Raw genomic sequence first — 25118 nt, 5'->3', positions numbered from 1 at the left:
TTTTGGGTGGTCATCTATTGACAAATATTGTTAGGGGGAAAAAGAGTTAAAATTGCAAATGAGTAAAGTGCAGAAACAAGCTGAATAATCTATACCCACCTTTCCCATGTTTCTTTGTCTTCCTCCCCTCACCCCCCAAAAGCCCCTCCATAACTTATGTTTACCAATATTATGGCAGCTGACTTCATCCACTGTGTTCAAGATTGTAAATAAGAATCTCTTGAGAACCCTTCTATTTCCAACTATCACACCTCATTTCGATTTGTGTGTCTGAAGTTTAGGGCCTGCTCCCGCTCCCACTGAAGTCAATAGCAAAACTCCTATTGAATAGAATGGGGAGCAGGCCTGGGCACTAACGTGGAATTTTTAAAACTAGGTAGCTAGCATGTATGCATCAACTTTAAGACTATGGAACTGAATTTATTTCAGACTGGCAGCTTTGTAGGTCTCAGTCTCAAAAAAAAAAAAATCAATCCATGTGAAGAAGAAAATCGGTTCATTTTGAGTTCATTCTAGTTATGAACATTTAAAATTAGCAAGACCCCAAGACAACCTCATCTCATTTTATTTATATATACACACAGCAATAAATGCACATGGAGTGTGTACTATGCATACAACTTACACACACAGTTGATTCTACAAACATGCAATTAACTAATAAAGGCCACCAGTTCATCTGTTCTGACTGGCAATTCTATAAAAATGAAGACTTTTTTTTTTCATTTACAAGAAACAGTAAAAGAAAAAAGGAAACAAATAAATATGGTGATTTACTTTGCCACTCCAATGCCCTAAAATGTCATGAAATTTGAACAGTAAGGTTGAGCATTTTGATGTAGTGATAATTAAAGATTTAAAGTCACAAGTGTATCCAATGTCCTAGAAAACCATGATGTATAACCTGAGCAACTTTTCACATAAAGAGCCTGCATCCTAACCAGGCAATAACTTTACAGATTTCAATACTTGCATATAATTGACCAAGATCCTTCTAACAGAGGCATTCATGGCCTTGTATAACACCATGCCTCTTCTATGACTAAATGAACTAAAGGAACAAACATTGTTACAGTTCTGGAATTCTGTGCCCTTGTTAGTTCCCACAGACAAGCTTCCCCCTTCCCAACAGTTGCCAGTAATGCTGAAGCACAGTAATGCTAGTGTGATACCAGCTTTTACGGGTGTTGTTCAGCAATTTAAAGAGTTAACAGACACTACCTGCCAAACTATGTTCCACTTCACTAGTGAGAGTGTGGCAAGGATATTGCAGTTTGCTCATGTGACTTAGCTGAAATACATTATAGACTTTGCAAAGAGATTATCCCAGAGGAAAGGGAAAGGCTTCCTTTCTGACAACAGACTCCCACTTCCTGGCATAAAGAGCATATTATCCCCCCCCCCCCTTCTTTCTAGGGAGTGATTAGAAAGGTAATATTTTCAAATTACAACCACTTCTAGGAATGGTATATTAGTCAATTAGTGCTATCTAGTGAAAATAAGGTGATGAAACATCCCCAAAGCCAACTAATCAAAAGACATTTGGAAAAACAAAAAAACCCAAAGCCATTAATGCACTCAAACGAGGCCTCTAACTCAACAGCAGAAACTCATGGATCCTCAATACCAAATTCTACTACATCAATTTCTGTGCGTGGCACTGACCTCACTTTAATCAAATCCCTCTTGATATTCACTTCTTCCAGTAGTCCTACAAGCTCTAACTCACCTCAATCTAATGCCATCATCACCCCTATTTTAAAAAGCCATGAAGTTGTTCCTTGGATATCTTTTAGACCTGATCTTGCAATGAGCTCTGCCCAGGCAACCCCCAGGGCCCACTGCAGGACACTCTAATTATGAAGGCTTCAGTATACAAAATATACAGGTTAACATTCCATGGTTCTACTTAGTAGGATTCCCTACTTACCTCTGAGGATCCCCCTTCCATTTAGCAAAATGGGATGAGCAGGGTGGTCACAGCCACAAGGTTTGCCCGCAACCGATGTACTAGGCTCTAACAACTCAGAATAATAATACCCAGCTCTTATATAGCATTTTTCATGAGTAGACCTCAAAGTGCTTAGCAAGCTCTCAGCTTCCCCATCTGTAGAATGGGGATAATGACACAGATGTCCTTCGCAAGGCACTTTTGAGGTCTACTGATGACAAGTGCTATACAAGAGCTACATATTTATTATGCATTGTTATAGTCTAATTCATGGGTTGCGAGCAAATCTTAGGGCTGTGACCATCCTGCTCGTCCCATTTTACTAGCTAGTACAAAACCCCAATGAGGCTGCATGTGCATTTGTTTTTAAGAGACTGCTTTTAATGGAGTTTTTTTTACTTCACTGATAAATCTAAATGCACATTCTGAAGGCTCTAATTATTGTTTTCCTGATTATGGACTAGATCATGACTAACATCTAGTCCTGAGCAAGGGACAGCGTGTTGTTGCACTGCCCCCAAAGAAGCAAAAGAGGGAGATTGTGACTCAGTCTCAGTATCCCTCCTCCTGGTTTCCCCCTTGACTCCAGGGAGGCAGTAACTGCACTGTATTTGTTGCAGCATATATCCCCAGCACAGCTATGCCACCAAGCAGGTTGAGAGGGTGAAGCCTATATTCTGCCCCTCTCACCCACCTTTGTTAGGGGGGAGAAGTAGTAGCTTTGTGTAGCCTGCTTTCCCTACTATCTGCAATGCATGTAGCCAGCAAAAAGGTGATAGGGTGTCCTTATGCTCTTATTCCACCATGCTAGTTAAGCCACAATTTAACCCTGAGATATAGTAAAATACAATTTCAATGTGGTGGTTCAGCAAATGTCAGAGACAAATGTGTTCCCTGCAGACTGAGGTATGTATGACATCACCAAAAGATTTGCCAGCCAATAACTCAGTTTTGCCATGCCACTGCCTAAAGCCTAAAAAAATCATTATTACAGTAACTCCTCGCTTAACGTGTAATTATGTTCCTGAAAAATGCTACTTTTAAGCGAAACGATGTTAAGCGAAACCAATTTCCCCATAAGAATTAATGTAAATGGGGGGGTTAGGTTTCAGAGAAAAAAATTTCATATATATATTTATACACTCACACACACACGCACACACAGTGTAAGTTTTAAACAAACAATTTAATACTGTACACAGCAATGATGATTGTGAAGCTTGGTTGAGGTGGTGGAGTCAGAGGGTGGAAGTGGGTGGGATATTTCCCAGGGAATACTTTACTGCTAAATGATGAACTAGCACTCGGCTGAGCCCTCAAGGGTTAACACATTGTTGTTAATGTAGCCTCACACTCTACAAGGCAGCACAAATGGAGGGAGGAGACACAATAGACGCATGGCAATGCCTGCAAACATTGCCTGTGGAAACGGAACATGATGATGAACCCACGCTATCCCACTGGAGCGCACCACTCCCTCTACTTTCCAAAGTGCTGGGGGGTGCATGTGTGTGTGAGAGAGAGAGACAGACAGAGACACACACTCTCTGTGTGTGTGTGTGTGTGTGTGTGTGTGTGTGAGAGAGAGAGAGAGAGTGAGACACGCATTGCACCTTTAAGTACGTTGACACCATTCTAAGTACACTGCCTTTTTAAGTAGATCAGCAAGTTGAGACAGCAGTTTCCTCTGTCCTGAGCCCTGTGGTGTCCCCCGCCCCTGCTTTGTGGAGATGGGGTACAGGAGCGGGGGGAGGGGGACTCCCTGACATTAGCCCCCCTTTTCCCCCCCCACTCCCTGCACAGCAAGCAGGAGGATCCTGGGAGCAGCTTCAAGACAGAGGGCGGGAGCAGCACATGGAAGTGGGGGGTGGGACACCTGAACTGCCCGGCAACTGATTGTCTGCTGGGCGGCTGCCACACAGGGAACTTAGGGAAGCTGATGGGGGGTTTCCGGTCCATCCTGGTTCCAAGCCCCCACCAGCTAGCTCCAATGGGCTGCTCTTCCTGCAAGCAGTGGACAAAGCAGGCGGCTGCCAAACATTATAAGGGAGCATTGCGCAACTTTAAACGAGCATGTTCTTTAATAGATCAGCGACGTAACAACGAAACAATGTTAACTGGGACGACGTTAAGTGAGGAGTCACTGTATTATTAAAGACAGCTTGGTTCTATTATTTGATCCTCAGCTTGTCCCCAAAGAGGCCTGAAATGTGCACTTAAAAAAAAAAAATAGACACATTGGGATAATTTATCTCAGATATACAGCAATGTGTAACCATGATTCTTTGTCAGTAAGTACACATCTAAAATCACAATAAAGCATTTACCGTAAGATGCATTATGTGCCAACTTAATCACTACTCACCCAACTCCGGCTTTTTGGTAGCTGAACCAGGCTTCTTTGTAGGCTCTGGTATGTCAAGGACATAGACGTTAATACAAATTGAAACGTTGATGATGAATACATTGCACAAAGATACTTAAAGAACAAGTTTAAACAGACTTCCTTTTAAAATAAGTGAAAGTATTAGACCAATAATTTTTCAAGTCTTCTACAGTTGTATGATTTGCCCTTAAACACTGAAGTATTGCCACCAGGCAGGTTGCTCTACTTCTATGTGGTCCAGGTTCTGGTACACTCTTAGTCATACTAACTAGCACCTTATACCTTAAATTGTGCCAGAGAAGTTAATACAGCTACTCATGGAGAAAGGTGTTACGCATGTTCAGTATGGATGTCAGAATCTGGTCCTAAGCATTTAAATTATGTTTTAACATTAACGCTAAACACTATATATAGAAAAATCGCACAAGAAGGGATTTTTGCAAGAACATATTACTTACCGGGGCCTAATGCATCTTCTAAGTTAAAGTCGTCTTCACCTATCAACACACACACACACAAAAAAAGCCAGAAATTAGCAGCAGAATGAGGAGAGACCTTTCTCACTCTGAAATACGCCATTCTGATCCTGATCAATGTTGCCCCACATGCAGCTAAAATAGAGGGAGTTTCTCAATACCGTGGGCAGGAAGCAAAAGTGCTTCCCCCCAAAACACTCCTTTAGAAGAGAAGGGATATGGGATTATTATAAGGGCCCTATCTGCAGACAATCTCAGTAAGGTCAGACAGTCCTCCATGGAGTAAATGCATTCTTCCCCGTGAGGGGCAGACAACCCATCACTGGCAGAAAAGGGTTTAAAGTCAACCTAGGGAAGTTGTGCCAGAGGCAGCCAATCAGAGAAGGGCTGAAGGGAGCAGCCCATCAGGGCCAAGCAGGCCCATATCAAAAGGGAGCTGCAGGGCAGAGGAGGGCAGTTCTCTGCTGGGAGCCCTGGGAGGAAGGACTGTGTCTCTGGAGGGCTGAGAGAACTGCCAGCATCCTGGACAGAGCAGTGCTGTGAGCAGGGACTGGGGGAGCGAGAGACAACTCCGGTGTTTGTAACTCTGAAGTTCTACTGTAGTAGTGTAGCCGCGATAGCACAGACAGCGGCAAGGAGTGGCATAGGCTAGCTGCCCTGGACCCTGGGAGTATGTACTTGGCGCACCACTCCCTGCTGTCGTGCTATCGCAGCTAGGCTACTATTTTTAGCATGCTAGCTTGATGAGAGCTAGCACGAGTATGTCTATGCAAGCTGGAAATCACACCCCCAGCTCCTAGTGCAGATGTAGCCTTAGAACAGAAGACATTTGAAACAGACAAAAATAGGCAATCTGAAGGGGTGGAAGAAAAAAGCTCTTAATTGTAGTTGCTCTCTGAAGATAACCATCATAATGAATGCACTGGGTTTGTGGCTGGGCTCTTGCACAGCCAAGGCAGGTATTCCAAGTCTCCACAGGGGTGAGAGGCAGAGAGAGGAGAGGATCTTCTCACTACCCACTTTCCTTTACTCCACTCCTGAAAAATGCTATGGGACCTTTTAAACACCCAGCTCATGGAAAAACTACTTCATAGGAGTGGGCGTGCACATGAGACATATTGCCAGAATGATTCGGCAGGAACTCACACCACCTTAGAAAGGTATGCAAGATGCATCCATACCATCTTAGGAATTCAGCATAAAAGTGGATTACAAAGGCTGAAGCTTATCCATCTTGCAAAGAGAATCTCTTCCATTTAGGGTCTGCAGATAAACTGGCCTGTTTCCAATGGGCACGCAGAAAGTCAAAATAGCCAGAAAATGGGACCTAACCCAGACAGGCAAAAAACTTAAAACACTTTATGTGAAGCACAAAAAGCATCACATGAGGAATAGTTAAATTAAATCTAGGCTTTGGTGGAGTAAAAGGTATATTTGGAGGGGAGATACCAATTGCAGAGAAGAGGACTATTCACTGGTAGCTCCCTGCCTCCGCCATCACCTGACATTTAACACAAAGGAACTGTTCGTTTGAGCATCTCAGCTCATTGCCTCTGCGGTGGTTCGCCCACGAGGGGGAGACACAGTCTAAGAGAGCCAAGATCCAAAAAAGTACTGTAATGCTAAGGTTTTATCGTTTTCACTTGTAAACATCACCCACAAATAAGACTGAAGCCTCTTTTTGACTGCTGGGCATGTATGATATGCTCTGGGTAACCACTTAAAGCAGGAAGTCTTATCTTGTACTGACTGAAGTTACTGAGAGGTCTTCAGATATAGTCCTGTTTAGGGCCAGATTTTCAATAGCTCAGGATCCCCAGATGTCAAACTTTTTTCAAAATGAAAATCTGGCCCCAGTGGTGAATGCACTGCAATAATCCAATTCTGAGCTGAGAGTTATGAATGACTGGGATGAGGTTCAGATACTAAGGAGAAGATTGCAAGCTTCTTTCCCAGCACAAATGGAGGAAAAAAAGGTTATTTTATAATTGTCCATGGATAGCATTTCATGGAATTTCCTCTGAAGCAACTAGCACTGGAAACCATAAGGGATCAAGAATGCATCAATTATGTCTGTCTATGAGAGGCATAGTGCAGCATTAGAGCACTTTTTGAAACTGCTGTGCTACCTCCTCTCCATACACACAATATACAAATCCATGAGTTGCAAGTGTTCTCAAGCATATGAGCAGAAAGCTAGGGGGAAAAAACCTAGCCCCTCTAACAGAGCAGAAGCTGCCAGCCTTGATGCCCTGACTGACACAGGCTATGCCAATTGCTGGAGATAGCTGGGAAAATAAATTTAAAAATATAACATTTGAAGCACTAGGTAGGCAAAAGCTATTTCTGAGCAAATATGAAGCTTTGAAGGGCTGATGAATTGAAGGCCACTGAAGAGGGCCAGACATTGAAATGGAACTCTGTTGCTGTGACTCATGGAAGCTTCTTCACTGAACGGGGTGGGAAAGGAAATGACAGCTAGAGCTAGTGGTAACTACATTCCACTGCAGAAGCTGGCATGAGACAACTGATTTAGAGGAGATCCTGCTTTGGTCGTGAGCAAGAATACAGGCTGAGATTGAGGATGTATTATGATGCATCTCCACAGAGGGTAAAACAGCTTGTCCCAAGCAGGTTGCACAATTCCCTATAGTTATATTTAATACCACTCCTATTCTCCTGTAGCTTTTTTTAAATTTAAATTGAATTTAGTAATTTTGTATTAAGCTACCATGAGTTCAGCTGCTGTTGCTACAGTTTCAAGCTCAATGGCGTGAAAATCACCTCTGGTGTTTTTCTCAAATTTGGAGACTCCAGGAACACACAAAGTCCAAGGATCGTGACCAGAAACACAATCACAAGTTTAAAGTCTTATCTGTACTACAAGTTTTATTAAAGCAATAAAGTTACAATTACCCATACATACATAAATCCTACAAAAACCCATGCAATGACTAAGGCTGTAGTCATACTCACATCCTCAAAGATATCCTAGGGTCCCCGATGAACCTCTCAACAGATTATTGTCAATAGAAGGATGGTTCCTGCTGGGGTTTCCGGTGGGAGTCTCCCCACTTTTACCCAACCAGGGAACCTCTTTTATATTGTTATTCTGATCACACCCAACACCTTATGCAGATGCATGAGGGTTTTCCTTATACCCCATGAATATTGGAGTGCCCCATTTGTCATAGGCTGTTTCTTACTTTCGCTTATTCTTATTAGCATCTATGCACAACATGTATGCTGCGGTCACGACAGGACATTCCATGATCTAACAATCCGGTGTCTCATGATCTTGAACAATACCCTGCAGTGTATTGCAATCTAGTTTTTTGTAACATCGAGCACATCTTTTATAGTGATCTTGTGACCTTCCTGGCATAAGATTATTCCTAGATCACCCACTAATGTCAAGCATTCTTAAACCTGGCCTAGTATGACTAAGCTAAAAATTTACAGGTCTCAGTTTATAGGTCTTGTATTCCTGCCATGCTTTACTTGTATACCTAACACACATTCATCACTCCTAAATACACCTCTACCTCAATATAACACTGTCATCGGGAGCCAAAAAATCTTACCGCGTTATAGGTGAAACCGCATTATATCAAACTTGCTTTGATCCGCCGGAGTGCGCAGCCCCGCCCCCCCGGAGCACTGCTTTACCGCGTTATATCAGAATTCGTGTTATATCGGGTCGCGTTATATCGGGGTAGAGGTGTAATTCTCAGTCTTACACTTCTATTATCCTACAATTTAAATCTATTTAGCATACATTGACTATCTATGAAATAGCATATGAATTAACCATAACGCCAAATAACACAATGATAAATGGATGATAAAATGAACTAATTGGCTAAGTTCTATACCCCACCAATAATTCCATTTTTCCCCCTCCTTCAGTGGACCTATAAGAAGGATGGGAATATCTGCTACTCAGCCATGAGGGACTAATGCCATGGTAGGTAGGTCTGCACATATGCAATTAGTAAAAGCAACACTTTAAAGTATTTTGCACAATTTTATTTTTATTTGAAGTTTAAACCTAGGAACTGCTGTTCTGAGCTCACTGGCATTTGTTTCCAATTCAGTTATTTGCCTCCTGTCAACATACAGTGATCCAAGACTAAAAACATCTACTGCATATCCCACATTCTGACAGTCTTTTTTCCCCCCCCCCCAAATAGTGAATGTCACAAACAGCTAGAACCAAAAAAGAAAAACAATTTACTAACAAGCAGCACAGGAGAAAGTGAAAACTTTTTTATTCCTCTTAAATCTCTGTTCCCTTTATACCTCTGCAAAAACTTCTTTTTTTAAGTTTTAAGCAGAGAAACTTGAATGTGATGATGACTCACTGCGGGAGGAGCAGAACTTGCAGCTGCGTTAGTCATCTCATTCTGGGCAGAGTTGTGGGCACCAGTCCTGATCAGGCAAAAGCTGTGACAAGATGTTTACAGACGTTGCCAAGCAGCAGCTTATAATTAGCTCTGCAGCAGCATACCATGAAATCTTCAGAACTGAAATCCTGTACTGTAGTTTTCAGTCTGCAACCCTCGTACAAGACTTCACCTATCAAAACTTTGCTCATATATCAAATCTTTAAATTTATTTTCTATTAATTATTTGCACTGTGGTAGCACCTAGGAACTCCAGTCATGAACCAGGACCCTACTGTGCTAGGTACTATACAAAAAGAAGACTGACCCTACCTCAAAGAGCTTAAATTCTAAGTATGAGACAAGGATACAGACAGAATATGAAGTGAAGATTTTCTAAATACAAAAAAGGCAGCTATTTGCTGCATATTCAGTCCTGCTGGATTTAGCATGTTTATAGTCAGAAAACATTGGTGACCATGACAGTTAAGCTTCCTCTAGGACCAGTAAAAAAGAGAAACTTACATTTCTTTCATATTGCTCAAGATGTATTTGACTTACCAAGGTTATTTGTTCACATACAAAAGTCTCCCAACAGGCCTTTATGCAAAAAGAATGGTTTCTAGACACCCCTTCCAAGGTAGCAATGACATTTTTTTAAGTGATGGGGTACCTAAACAAGGAGCAAATAAGCAGTTGTCCATTATCACTTTTCAGCTCCTGAAGCTGAATTTCAGAACAGACCATTCCTTCCACTGAACAGAAGTGAAAATGTACACAGGATCCTTTGACAGACGTGAACATCCATTCAAGAGGCCACTTTTCTCCCACACATACCCTAGTTTGAATTTCATGTTTCCACGTGTCTGTGGTGCATGCTGGAACTCAGGGGATGCATCACAAATTATGTCGATCTGCGTTAATATCCATTCAAGACTGGATAGAGAAATTAGGAATCGTGGCACATTTTGTAACAAGAGAAACCTATTCACTGAGGGCTTGCATCACAAACAAAACAAGCTCTGGTGCTAATAATGTGGATGGCTTGACAGAAGCATTTAGTTTAGGAATGAAGACTTAGAGTGCTTTGAATCACCAGATGAACATCTGAGAGTACATAAGAGTAGGGTAAACAGGAGGTTACAGAATCTGGCACAAGGAGCTCAGCATTTAGTAAGACTAATGACAGCTGTTATCCAGAAACCAAAACCAGTCCTGCTGCGTAGCAACAACAAATCTGGGCGCCGCCTCTGAAGCCATTCAGTTGGCAGGACCGGCTCCAGGGTTTTTGCCGCCCCAAGCGGCGAGGGGAAAAAAAAAAAAACAAACAAAAAACCACGCACGCAATTGCAATCGGCGGCACTCCGGCGGCAGCTCCACCGCGCCGCTTTCTTCTTTGGCAGGAATTCAGCGGCAGGTGCTTCCCTCCGAGAGGGACCCGCCGAACAGCCCGACATGCCGCCCCTTCCCCTTGGCCACCCCGAGCACCTGCTTGCTGGGCTGGTGCCTGGAGCCAGCCCTGTCAGTTGGGCTGGGTAGATTAAGGCCCAAAATCCAGTGTCCAACCTTCAAATCACTACCCAAATGCCAGAACTACTTCTATACCACAGTTTAGTTCCACAAGGTTAGGGTCAGTAAGGACATAGGTTCAGAACTGAGGTGACTATTTTCCCCTAGGGACCTCAGTATGGTCTCAGAGCACACAGTCAGCTAGCATAGGGTTAAAATGTTTGCCATGTTTGTTTCTGGGAAAGTTATTCCTCCCAAAGGTGAGCTTACCACACTTGATTCTATTCTACATAAATTCTTATACTCAGTGAAGGCTTGGGGTTGACGCTACTGTATAATGTACTCATTGCCATGGCATCTGAGCACCTCACACAATCAGGACATTCTCAACAGCAAAACATCTCACTTGCTTACTGAAATGGACAACTTTTAATAAAGCCTTTCAAAGTTTAACGAATGTATTTTTCACAATGGCCTCTACCCAGTTTCCTTTTGTGTGACCACAAAACTGCAGACACAAAGTGCACTTTGCAGATGCAAACATGAGTGTGTACACTTTACATAGCAGGGTGGATAAAAATCAATGATTTTTTTATTTAAATTGGATTTTTTTGATAAAATGCTTGTTGAGTAAAAACCTATCTAAAGATAGTTTTAATTAAGATACATTATAGCTCAAAGGTATCTCATCATGGAATAGGGATTCTAATTCTATAGTATGAGACAATAGAATGTTTGTTTAAGAAAAGCTTTGTAAATGAGTTCCACTAGTTCATGGATTAGGGACCCAATCTTATGGGGTTCCACAGGCATCTGTATAGATTATTTAGGTTAATCTTTCTATCTACCCAATGGGACTCAGTGCTCAGTCTAGAACAGGGATCAGCAACGTTTGGCACACGGCTCGCCAGGGTAAGCCCGCTGGTGGGCCGGGAAGGTTTGTTTACTTGCCGCCTCCGCAGGTTCGGCCGATCGCAGGTCCTACTTGCCACGGTTCCCCACTCCAGGCCAATGGGGGCTGCGGGAAGCAGCGGCCAGCACATCCCTCGTCCCGCGCCACTTCCCAGGCCAGTGGGAGCCGCGATCAGCCGAACCTGCAGACACAGCAAGTAAACAAACAGGCCCGGCCCACCAGGGGGCTTACCCTGGCTAGCTGCGTGCCAAACGTTGCCGATCCTTGGTCTAGAAGATACCATCAGAGGTGCTTAGTTTTGCAGTTCTCAAACTGTGGATTGGTGTCTCTAGAGGCAACATGCTTGTTAACAGCAAAATGTTTTAAATAAATAAATAATATATAAAGGTGATAAATAACAGACCTCAACTCTATTGTCCCTCTGCAATTTGTGTACACAGAGTCAATTCCTTACTTCTCTCTAAAAGTGCAAAGTTTCAAAAAGTTCAATGAATAGAAGATTGTTGGGGGTGGAATAGAGCTGGACAAGGAGAAGTCTGGAGATAAATGTGAGAAGCGAGGGACATATGCTTGTTTTGTTAAAATATGATATGTTTGCTGTTGAAGAAAAAAATCCAGAATACTTAACTTTATTGTTCTAGTTAAATAAAACAATTTAAATGTCTGTCTTGTGATGTTCTCCTCCTAATACAGCATGGCAAGAAAATCCTCCAAATATTAATGATTAACCTGTTGAATTGGAGATAGTTCACCTCCCAATGACTTCATAAATATCTGCTTCAATTACCTTTGGTAAATGAAATAACCAAACAATCATTCATTTTCTGATATAGCTGTAAAACTAATCTGAAAAGTTTTCAAAATAAATGTTTTAAAATGTATAGTGTGTACCTTCTAAAAATGAAGCCTACGTCTATCTCTGAGTTGTGAAGAATATGTATTAAGGTTATAACAACCAACAAGATTGCACTTTTATGTAGAAAACCATGATTAAATCGAGTCTTCCTGACTAGTGATTTAAATCACGATTTAAATCAAATCCACCCTGTTACATAGTGTAAAATCAGAGAGCATATACAACTATTACATCCCACAATGAATACCACAGGGGACATTCCAACACTGTCTAATGTAAGACTATTTAAAGAGCACATGTAGGTATTTGCATGTGCAAAAAGCAGGCACACTGGAAGTTCACTCCTTCCAGAGAAGCACTACCCAGCTCTTAGTATCCCCTAGTAATAAAGTTAGGTCACAACCACAATGCAGTCAGGCTAACGCTATGTCTTCACTGAAGAGTTTTGTTGCCAAAAGTTATGCCGTTTTAATTAAAGCGCTTTAATTAAAGCGCTGTTGCATACCCACACTATGCTCCTGGTGTTGGCGGAGCGCATCCACACTAGCAGCTCTTGCATCAACACAGAGAGTAGTGCATTGTGAGTAGCTATCCCACTGTGTAACTGGCCGCAGGATGTTTTGGGAAGGGTTTGCAGTGCCTCATGGGGCAGGTACAATGTCACATGATGCAGGTTTCTCAATCCCATTGTTCCATGAGCATCCTACTAGATTGCCAGCCACTTTTCAAATGAAGTGTGTGGGGAGAGAGAAGGGAGAGTGTGTGACAGGGAGCATGTGTGTCACAGTTACCAAAGTGGGCATTCACCCACGAAAGCTTATGCTCCAATACATCTGTTAGTCTTAAAGGTGCCACAGGACTCTCTGTTGCTTTAAAAAGCTGAATGTTGTCATTTGCCCCTCCTCCCCCAAGAAAAAGTTAGCTTTACATTTAGAAAGTGGTTCAAATTCAGGTACTGGCTACAGCTGATGTACAGGGAATGATCCCCAATTTCTGCAGGGAAGAGTTAAATATAGTGGAAAGATTTTTTCCAAGAAGTTACCACATGTTGCTAATAAGTAGGAAAATACCAGCAACAATGATAAGTCCACAAAACCAAGTGCTTTTATAATGCATCCAAGTCACAGGATTTGCAAGAGCAAGAGACTTTCAAATCTAGAGCTCTTTGGAAATCCCTATATTCTTTTATATTGGTTTTGCATCATTTATAAACACATTCAAAAACCTCAGGGAATTCAGCACCCAAATCCCAATGAAATTAAATGGAAATTGGGCATCTAATTCCCTTAGTTTCCTTTGAAAATTCCACCCCTGGCATTTGAAAATCCAGCTATTGAAAGTCTATAATAGCCTCATTCATTTTCCATGACCAAAAGACATACAAACAAACCTTCACAGTATTTATATCATCTACAGCACACAGCTTCCAAGTTTAACTTGTCCAAGGACTGGTATTTTAAATTTTTACAAACCTAACAAAGACTTGTGATAAACAATGAACAGGACTTGCTACAATCAGGTTTCCTTAACCGGTGATACACTTACCAGAAAGTTCTCATTCCTCCACACATCCCATCACCACCAAAGAAGAAACTGTCAACGTCAATTCATTGTTCATTCTGCCCTTTCCAAAGCTAAGTTATCAGTAGCCTCCTTTATTATGCTACTCATTGACAATTTCTGGCTTTAAGGCAACAAGAACCTTGTCAGTTACAGCAATATTCTTTTCCATTTCTGTTTAGGAAAATTATACAAATATCTGGAACTACAGAGCTTCCAGGACCATTACCCATTCCTCAAGGAATGTTAATGTGTTGTATTCCTCATGTGGGGATCACAAGCAGACAACATTATTCCCATGAGATTTTCATGGCAACAGAACACGTATCTCAAACCAGGACAGAGAAGTTTAGGGGCAAGTTTCAGTGTTCTCACAAGTACTTCATGCGTATCTAGCCCTATGCATCTCAGGCATCAGCAGTTTCCTCACATGAATGTTAAAGCTACTCATAAGAATTCTACAGCTTGACAAATTGTGGCAATTACAAAGGAAATTAACAGATAAACAGTTCCGAAATCAGTTTCATTCAGGTTAGTTAAAAGAAGAACGTTTGGCCCAAGCAGGCAGTTAACTTCCTGACACCATACAACAGAATGAGACTGTCAAATACTGTTGCAGATAAGAAAATAAAACTCACACTGAGTGGTTTATGCCAATTTTTCTTCACTAGAGAGCTAACTACTGGGATGGCCTATCATTCCACTAAAGAATATTTTATACTCCTGTACACTTCAGTGTCTTTCCCATGTTTGCTAGGGAGAGGGAACAGAACATCATATGTTTTAAAGACCAAGTGGTAAGAAGTCATGAACCATGACTTAATGTAAATCATCGTTCATGATAACAAAGGGCAGCACCCAGATCCTGATAGTTTAATTTCCATATTCATAAAGATTTTATCTGTGTAGCTATGAAGTGTCTTGTGATTAGTAAACACACATCCCACCCCAAAGAAAGTGACTGCAACATTTTAACACTTACAAGGGAACTGCACCTTGAGTACTGGCTCTTGCCCAGAAATTACAGCAATTGTGTGTTTAAATCTTCCATCCTTATCTCTGAAAGCCACTTCTGATTTCTTCAGGAGCAACCATCCCACACTCTGAATACTATTCCACTAAAACAATCAAAAGTTACAATGAACTACTAAAATACACGGCAAGTCACTCAGACAATCCTAACTCATTTCCACTCCATTATACCACAATTAATAAGTTGACAATCCATCCCCCAGTCTCTTCCTCTGACTCCATCAATAGGTTCAGTGTGGCCAGATGCTTGCATGTACCCAGAAACTCAATGAAGTTGAGTGTCTCCATACAGGTATAAGCATCCACTCTCAAAGATCAATTTGCATGATCTGGTTGCAAGCGCAGCGGTTAAACTATACAGTGTGATACAGCCTGCGGCCACCAGGGGATTCATTGTGGCCCTGAAAATGCCCTAGCCCTCCAGTGAACAGGGGCGGCTCTATGTTTTTTGCCGCCCCAAGCACGGCAGTCAGGTGGCCTTTGGCGGCATGCCTGCAGGTGGTCCGCTGGTCACGCGGGTTCGGCAGCATTTCTGCAGGTGATCTGCAGGTCCCGCGTCTTCGGCGTACCCGCCGCCGAATTGCCGCCGAAGCCATGGGACCGGCAGACCTCCCGCAGGCACGCCGCCGAAGGCTGCCTGACTGCCGCTCTCATGGCGACCGGCACGCCACCCCCAGCGGCTTGCCGTCCCAGGCACGCGCTTGCTGCGCTGGTGCCTGAAGCCGCCTCTGCCTGTGAAATATGGCATACATGTTGATCAAGGCAACATGATGAAATTTCGAGCCTCTGACATGATAATTTCATTAGTCACCAAAGGTAAAGCAACTCCCACCACAAATTTCACCACTGTTGGCTGCAGACATGGGACATTCAAAAGGGCTTGCTGCAGTCCCTTACCTTCCTGGTCACAGCCACGTGCGTGGTAGTGAAGTGGAAGACAGAGATGGTATCAAGAGGAAACCAGGGATTTGCTGCAGGGAGTGGTTGTAGGAAGCAGTGGGGGTTCCCAGGTGCATTGTGGGAAAGGCAGGGAGATGAATGGAATGAAGGGGGGTTGCAGAGGGGAGAAGGCTGCTGCAGGGGAGAGTGATAGTGGGCTGTAGTATATGTGAGAAGGGAAACCTTGGTGCAGAGTTGCTGTGGGGAGGGAATCATGGAGCGGTTTGCTTCAAGCGGTGACGGCTATGTATGTATGGGAGTTAGCAGGGAGGATGATGGAAGAGGGACTGGGATGCAGGATTGCTGCACAGGATTTGGAGATGTCGGTGACAGTGTTGTGTTGGGGCTGGGCAGTGAGGGTGCATAGGTTTGGGGGCTGGTGGAAGAGGGAGCATGTGGATGAGTGGTGTTAGGAGGAAAGGATATATAATACTGAAGGAGTGTAATAGAAAAGAGGAATAAACAAAAAGAAAAAAAAGTAAAACTGAGAACGTGGGTCTGAGCAAAGACTCATCTTCACCAGCTTCCAAGAGCCATTTGCACAAGATTCGCAGAACCCTTCACCAAGAACCTTTCACCAAAACCCTACTCCGCTATCCACCTCTTAAGCATGCTATCTCCCCTGCCCCCAAATGTAGGTTACCCCAAATGTGAGGCAGGGAATAGGAAGACAAAATAAGGGTTGATATCTGGCACTTCCATTCCTTCAACTTGTTTTGTGCACTAGGCGCCACAGATTGAAAGAGTAATTCTTTGGAGTGGGCATCTTTAAGATTAAACTCTACTAACAATTGTATCATTACCACCAAGCCTATTAGATATGCTCTGTTTTAAAACTGCAGACCCAGCTTTAGGTAGAGAACTTTGTATTAAATAACTTTTGTATCCCCATAGTTTAATTTCTATTTGTGAAACAATTCACTAGTTTAGAGCAAAAATTAAATAAAGAAAAAGTTGAAATGAATGTCTATGGTCTAGTTTAAAATTAAAATAAAAAGGACCAGCATGAGAAGAGAATGTTATAACTAAAACACCAACAGATCAAATCCAGACAATATAAGCTCTGGAGTTTACAAACAGCTTTTGTTTAATAAAAATACCAACTTGGAACCTTTTATTCAGACAAACAACTAAGATTTAGTAGACAACAAAAAAAGCAATGGATATCCTGTGTGAGGGGGCAAAAGCAACAAACAAACAAACAAAAAAACCCACCCCAAAATTTATTTTTACCTAGACCAAAATTCTATTACTCAAAAGAAAAGACCTGGGATTAAAAAGATTTCTTGTGAACAGATCTTGTGGATGAAGTATTCTCACCCGCCATCCTGCACAAAGCTGAAAGTTATAGAACCTCAGAGTTACAAACATCTCGGGAATGGAGGTTGTTTGTAACTCTGAAATAGCCCACAAAAGCTTATACCCAAATAAATTTGTTAGTCTCTAAAGTGCCACAAGGACTCCTCATTGTTTTTTCTGAAATGTTCGTAACTTTGAACAAAATGTTATGATGGTTCTTTCAAACGTTTACAACTGAACATTGACTTAATTCAGCTTTGAAACTTTACTATGTAGAAGAAAAATGCTGCTTTCCCTTTATTTTTTGTAGTAGTGTACATTTAACATAGTTTACTGTTTTTGCTTTTTTTTTCTATTTTTTTTTTTTTTTTTAGTCTCTTCTGCTGCCTGATTGCATACTTCCAGTTCCAAATGAGGTGTGTGGTTGACTGATCAGTTCATAACTCTGGTGTTCATAAGTCTGAGGTTCTACTGTACACAATAAGCATACATTTGGGGTCGGGTGGGGAATATCTATAAAACTGCTGGCAGAGATCCAAGAAGAAAGACTATTAAGAGACTCAAAATGTGAGAAGGCTAGAGACCAGTTAACATGTGGAGTGAATTACCAGTTGAGTTACTAATGACTTTTGCCTTTTAACAAGTACAGCTAAAGATGTTTCTTTATAAGTGTCCATTTGACATTTTGTATATTGATGATAGAAACCTACTTAGGGGAAGGGAATTAAGACTGGATATTTGAGAAGTGTCAATGTACCAGCTTTTACATAATTTCTGCTTTCATTAGCAGTCTCCTTATGATTGCAAAGAACCTTCCAAATGTTAACTGTTGTGGTGCTGTCTGAGTCTGCAGACAGAGCACTTCAATGCTGCTGCTGCTACCACTTGCTCCTTTCCCAACAAGTAGCCCTGGGATTTCAAATTTATCAAACACTAGTCAGAGATTCATATGGAAGATGAAGTGTTGTTCCCCTCTCCCACATTCTAAGGAAAAAGTAAATGCAACCAGGTACAAACCCATGTACCCTCCCCTTTTCTACCAGCTGAAGATGAACCCTGGCCCCTGGAACTCCCTGGTGACTTGCCCTCCTCCTCCCTCCCCTGATACGCTTTACACACTCTTGTCCTATTGGTCTCTGGCTGGTAGATTTCTGGGTGCACTTTCATCTTCTTGCAATACTGAATGAATAAAGGAGATGGCAATTACAGTAGCTTTGTACTAAACTGTATCCTCCAAACAAATAATGCCTTCCCCAGTACGTGGATCACAGTAACAAGAGTCAAACAAGGACAAACATTTTAAGTATAGCTGCCACCCCATGTGACATGCCAATGTAGTAACAGCAAACATTAATATCTAGAAATTGTTTCTGGCTGTGCAGTGTAGAGCTGAGGAGTGTTCAACAGTTGCCAAGCTACACTGTCATGACTTCAAAGAACTTCTGCACTGCTGCAATGAAGTCATTTTGATTTAGCATGCACAGTTGTCCTTTTATGTAAATGATCAGTGTAAAAAGTAAAAGCCTTCAGAGTCTGAGTCACAGAACTGAACTCTTTTCAGTGACAGTGGTAAAGAATAGCCTGCTGCACATTTTCAGCTTCATAGTACAGTATGTGTGGCTCTATAAAATGATACCCCCCACCAGAAATTGGCGAATAGCAATAGTACCCAAAGGAAATGCAATCATTAACTGCTCATTTAACATGGAATTACATTTTCAGAATGATGCATGGGGGAATTTGATCCACATGCTCTCAACATTAAAATGCATAATTTAACTGTATTTTGACCATTTTTTTCAGTCTGAATTTAAACCAACTAAAGAAGTGTACAGTTGAGGCCAGGGCCGGCTCCAGGCACCCAAGCTGGTGCTTGGGGCGGCACCTGGAGGGGGGCGGCGCGGCGCTCCGGCCGCCGGGGAGAGCGGGGCCACAGCCGGGCTCGCCGCCCTCCCCCCGGCGCTCTGGTCGCCCTCCCCCCGGCCGCCGGGGGGAGAGCGGCGAGCCCCTGTTGGGGCTCGCCGCCCTGCGCTCTGGCCGCCAGGGGGAGAGCCGAGCCCCAGCTGGGGCTCGCCGCCCTGCCCCCGGCGCTCTGGCCGCCGGGGGCCGGGGGGGGCGCCGAGCCCCCGCCGGGGCTCGCCGCCCTGCCCCCGGCGCTCTGGCTGCCGGGGGGAGAGCCGAGCCCCCGCCGGGGCTCACCGCCCTGCCCCCGGTGCTCTGGCCGCCGGGGGGAGAGCCGAGCCCCCGCCGGGGGGAGAGCCGAGCCCCTGCCGGGGCTCGCCGCCCTCCTCCCAGGGCTCCGGCCGCCCTCCCCTCGCTGCCCTCGCCCCGGGGCTGCGGCCGGAGGCTTTTTTGCCTGGGGCGGCAAAAAAGCCAGAGCCGGCCCTGGTTGAGGCCAGGGTGGTTAAAATCACAATTTTTATTCATCAATTTCTAGTTCTTTACATTATTTCTATTTTATAGTCTTAAAGTAATGAGGTGGTTGTTTTGTATTTATTTCTTTAATCTTCTAATTGTTAGTAAAATTTCAGCTACTAATCTCTACTAGAGATTTTTTTCTGCTATGAAGTTCCACACTTTGGAATCTCACCTGCATGTGTCTAAATGCGAGCTTAACTTTAGGCTCTTATTTTAAAACAAATTTGGCCTGTGTTTATAACATTGTTAACACTAAAGCAATTTTGTTTTGGAATGACAAAGATTTTATGCCATTTAGAGCGACGTTGAATAAAAAAAAATACAGTGCTAGCCCCGATGCTGCAAACTCTCATGCTTAACTTTAAGAACAGGAGCAATCCCCACTGAAGTTAATGGGACTGTTCATGTGAGTAAAGTTACACAACTGCTTAAGTGTTTGCAGTATCAGAGCCTTACATTTACAGAACTGCTACTGACAAAGTAGTGAAAATTCAAATAAGATACCTTACAGACAGTGGCATTTTAAAAACCATTTCAAAATTTAGGATATATTTTTAGTCTAATGTTGTAAGAGCACAAGTTTTCAAATTAGTTTTGCAAAACCTCCACCTGATTTAGACTGATGATATTTAAAATCAAGTGATTTAGATAATTGATGTAAATTGCTTTATTTAAAGTAGCTTCACACTGGTTAAAACTGAAGCTTTCTTCATACCATGCATGAATGCATACAAGTATTGTTTGAAAAAAATAGGATCCTATTTGTGTCTTTTTTCATTTGGTTGGGATAATGCATTCACATTATGAACTGTAACCCTGGACACAACAAGCTGAGTTAATGTTACTGATCATGTCAGAACAATTTACCTCCTTGCAAAGATTTGTCAAACACTTAACATCCTCCTCTCCCTCTATGACACGGGTGGCCAACTTGAGCCTGAGAAGGAGCCAGAATTTACCAATGTACATTGCCAATAGGTCAGCAGCCCCACACTAGCTCCCCCACCCCCGCTCCCAACGCCTCCAACCCACCGGCAGCCCTGCCAATCAGCGCCTCCCCCTCCCTCCCAATCAGCTGTTTTGTGGCAAGGCTCTGGGGGGAGGGGGGAGAAGTGAGGGCACTGCAGGCTCAGAGGAGGGGGCGGGAAGGGGTGGAGTGGGGGCAGGGCCTGTGGCAGAGCCAGGGATTGAGCAGTGAGCACCCCCCCCCCCGGCACATTGGAAAGTTGGCGCCTATAGCTCCAGCCCCGGAGTCAGTGCCTATACAAGGAGCCGCATATTAAACTTCTCAAGAGCCGCATGTGGCTCCAGAGCCACAGGTTGGCCACCCCTGCTCTACGGCATGTCCTCTGGAGCTCTGAGGCAACAAGTGATTTTAAACTAACAGTTTTGCTAAATATTTGACAGGAAAAATATATGACTATGTAGCATCAACTAGCCTTCTTTGGTGTGGCAAAAATAATACCATCCTTGCAAGAAGTAATTAAGTGACAAATTGTGCGAAGTAAGTGACAATTTGTATCACATATCCTTGTATCACATCAGACCTTAGCCAACAGAGTTTACATAAGTTCTTATTGGATAAAGTAGTTTTAGCTACTGTAGCTGCATTTCTCCAAATAATGCATCAGAATCCTAACATTCAACCTATTGTTTTTAAATAAATATTCTGTGCAAAAAAAGTGGGCAAAAGTTTCAAGGCTAAAAAAAGTCTGCTCATAAGAATATTAAAATCAAAGGGAAATTGTCAGCAAAGTTTTTGTTTGTTTACCTTGAAGTTTCCCATAGTATAGTTATTGTGCTGATAACTCAAAGCTAACTTGCAAGTGGATAACTGTTGCTCCGACTAAAAGTAACTCCTCTTTCTTTCCTAAAATGGAAGCTGTTTTAGAGCTCTGACTGTGCCAAAACTCCCGGTGGCATTCAAGAAAAGCCCCCTCCTTCTACGCACAAACTAATGAAAACACAGAAACTAATTTGGTACATACAATATATAAAGTGAGAGGTGAAAAAATAAACATTTTCATACTGTACTAGTTTTTTTAAAAGGACAACATCACCTCCTCTGTAAGTGACCACAGTACCCCTGCTCTATCTATGGTTCAACGGGCAAATGTGAAGAGGACCACTCTGTGCAGATCTAGTGGGAGAATGATGTGCACTTCAGGCATCCTACCTCCCCTGAAAGACGTCAGCTAGATACTCCACGCTGTTGGGGTGGGGCAGGAAGGCAGCTAAGGATTCCCCAGCCTTACAAGTATGTAGCATTTCTCCTCCCCAGGCTAGCAATACATAAAGAGACAACTCCCAGATCCTTTCCGTTCTCCCAAACCAGACAATGAGCAAGCCAACCGGTCCAACGTAATAAACCTGGCTTATTTCCATGTCCCAGCCCTGTGGTGAATCCTCCCCCATCACCCCCTGCCTCATTTCCAGTAGCGCCACATTTAGTGCCCACAGTTAAGGCGATTTCCCCGCCATCACTGCAAATCCAGTTTTCCCAGGGATTAAATTCCACCGCAAAAAAATAAAATAAAAAAGAGTCGCCAACTAAAACGTGGCACCCCCCGATCGCAGAAAAGGAAGTTTTTCCAATCCGGCTGCCTCCTCCGAGGGCTTCTCGGGTGGCTGTCACTGGGGGAGCAGAGGCAGACCACCAGGCTCATCCCACCTAGGGAGGCAGAGCTGCGGTCGGGGGTGGTGGACCAGCCATTTAAGGACCCGGGGCGCACACCCACGCCTGGGGCTCACCCCGCAGCTCCGCTCTTTGTTCGCTCTCGCCTTGCGGCGGCCAGCCCGTGCAGACAGCGAGAGGGGTCCCGGCACAGGCCACCCCCCTGGGCGCGTACCGCTGTATGGACAAAGGGGAGCTCCGGGCACTGCCCCGTCTGCGCTACAACCCCGCCCTGAGAGCCACATAGCCATGCGGATCTCCCGTCTGGGCGCCCCACCATCCTCCTGCCCGCCCCCAATACAGCCGCTCCTTTGTTCAGTCTATGCTGGCAGCGGGCCACAGCTCCCAGCACCCAGCCCCAGGTGGCAAGAGGGAGGGAGGGCTGCGTAGGGGAGCGCAGCCCCACAGGAAACCCCCCGCCACAGATCCCCGTCGGAGCAAAGGGAAAGAAGGGCGAGTTGCACTGCAGCGACCCTCTTCCCCCAGCGTCTGCTCCACCTTCTTACCTCTCACGTGGAGCAGAAGAAAAGCCAGAGACACTAGGAGGGTGAGTCTCCCCCGCTGCATGATCCGCTGCTGCCGCTCCGGAGACTAAGGTGCAAACTTTCCCCACGGGTTTCCCACCCACCGACACACACACACACACACACACACACACACACACACACACTTCTAACTTTCTTTCCAACAAGCCACTAACTCCACTCCCGCCAGCAGCGGGTCACGGGTGCGCCACAGGCAGCAGCCACAGCCCTCCCCGCGCACAGGATCTGCTGCACAAACAGCAATTCCAGCGCGAGCCCCGCAGCCAAAAAAGGGATGTAGTTGTCCCCTCTCCAAGAATCCTACCTACCAGAGGCAGGCAGCCAATCCGCAGGGAGAGCTGGCCCCAGGCAGCCAATGAGACGAAGGGGCCAACCTCCACCCAGGCCGCTGGGTGGGAGAAGGGACAGTGCGTGCCTGCCAGGGCATGCCACGCCTTAGGTCACGGGAGACTAGCGGGTGGGGTGCGGTGCAGATGAGGAGAGGCTGTCCCCGAGCTGCGGAAAATAGCGTGGGAGTGCACCCGGCACGTTAGGCTGCTAACGGGCACGGGGGGAGGGGGGGTTGCAGTGAGAGGGCAGGAAGGTTGTCAGAGTGTAGATCTGAGCCAGAAACTGGTGCAGAGAGAGAGAGAGCGCAATGACTCAACGCAATAGGTGCCAAAACCGGTTTTTTACTTTGCTGTCTGGCAAAAGCGGCAGCAGGGAGCTCTTTTCTGGACCTGCAAAGAAACTGACGTCCTCCCTGGATGGTATGCAGTGTAGTTATAGCCATGTGGGACCCAGGATACTACTAAGAGACAACGTGGGTGAGGCAATATCTTTTATTCGTCCAATAAAATATATTATCTTTCTAATCCTTCCAGATTCAGATGACTCTGCTAGGTATAAGTTTCTTGCCTCCACAAAGTGAATTGGCAGGGGTTGGCCTCTTTCAGGTTAGCATGGTATGGGAAACACCTTTCCTTTTGTCTCCATACCTGTTGAAAAGAGAGAGGATCTCTTGAATCACAGACGTTGTAGGAAGTGGAAGGGGAGAGGGGTCAAAAGCCAGATTCAGATTTCATGGTTGGGGCTGTCTCTGGGGTTGGGTGGAATCCAAAAACGAAAAGCACTCAAACTTTTATGGAGGGAGGATGTTGGACATCGGGACTTGTGTTTTGCAGCTCTAAAACTTCTCACTAGTATCTAGCTCTCACAGGCCTACCTGCAAACATGGGAGATATTTAAAATAAATCCCAAAAGGAGATGAACTAGGTGAATTAAATCCTCTCTCAGGGCACGTCTATTGGGGATCGACTTATCGCGTCTAGTGAAGATGCGATAAAATCGATCCCTGATCGCTCTGCCGTCGACTCCGGAAATCCACCGCAGCAAGAGATGGAAGCGGAGTCGACGGCGGAGCGGCAGCGGTCGACTCGCCGCCGTCCTCACAGCCAGGTAAGTTGACCTAAATACGCAACTTCAGCTACGCTATTCACGTAGCTGAAGTTGCGTATCTTAGGTCGACCCCCTCCCCTCCCCCCGTAGTGTAGACCTAGCCTCAGGCTTTGATAATTGAAATGCAGGGTCTGCTAGGCTAGGCCACACCTTCATCCAGCCACATTTTCTTTCTGCACTTACTGATAAAGGTTATCTAAAATTAAACATATGTTAAGAAGCCTGCCAATCTTGCCTGCAGAGAGCTGGCTCCTCCTTTGCTTGGACATCAGAAACTCTCCTTGACGTTGCAGAGAATTTGGGATGCACAAGCAATGCAAAATTGGACTTCTTATGACTAAATTAAAAGGACACAAATCTAAATTAAAATTGTCTTGTGCAACATGTCACAGTATGTAAGTGCCATATTTGGTTTTTATGTGAATTATTCAGATGTGGGAGGACTGTTTACAAATATAAGACTTTTTTTATTTAAACACAGCTAAATAACCCATATTTCTTCATGGAAGTTACAATTTAGAGGTTTTACATCTTTGCCACAAAGGATATAGTCCTTTACCTCTGCCTGCTTCCCCAGATATTATACAATATTCAAAGCCTATCCTATAATCTGCACTGCCATACACCAGTAATCCCACTCATCACTTGCAGGACTGAACCCTTGGTACTAGACTGAACCATACCTCTCTCCCTGGGGACCAGGTAGAGCTAATGAACAATATGAAAGTCTTTGCGCCA

General features: G+C 44.1%; 1 protein-coding gene across 1 annotated transcript in view; it reads right to left on the bottom strand.

The window, feature by feature from the left end:
- LOC112113614 (CD99 antigen) overlaps window positions 1-23208 on the bottom strand; it is a 33033-nt gene extending 9825 nt beyond the window's left edge. The window contains exons 1-4 of the mRNA XM_026650528.2: window positions 22905-23208; window positions 4796-4834; window positions 4317-4361; window positions 6-14 (exon numbers count right to left, since the gene is read on the bottom strand). Coding sequence (XP_026506313.1) covers window positions 6-14; window positions 4317-4361; window positions 4796-4834; window positions 22905-22965 — 154 coding nt within the window. The 5' untranslated portion in view covers window positions 22966-23208. The remainder of the gene's footprint in view (window positions 1-5; window positions 15-4316; window positions 4362-4795; window positions 4835-22904) is intronic.
- Between the last annotated feature and the right edge of the window lie 1910 nt (window positions 23209-25118).

This window comes from Terrapene carolina, unplaced genomic scaffold (genome assembly GCF_002925995.2).
Source record: "Terrapene carolina triunguis isolate 2854851 unplaced genomic scaffold, T_m_triunguis-2.0 Scaffold25, whole genome shotgun sequence".
NCBI classification, from domain to species: Eukaryota; Metazoa; Chordata; order Testudines; family Emydidae; genus Terrapene; species Terrapene triunguis.
This window is presented reverse-complemented; position numbering and strand designations above follow the sequence as displayed.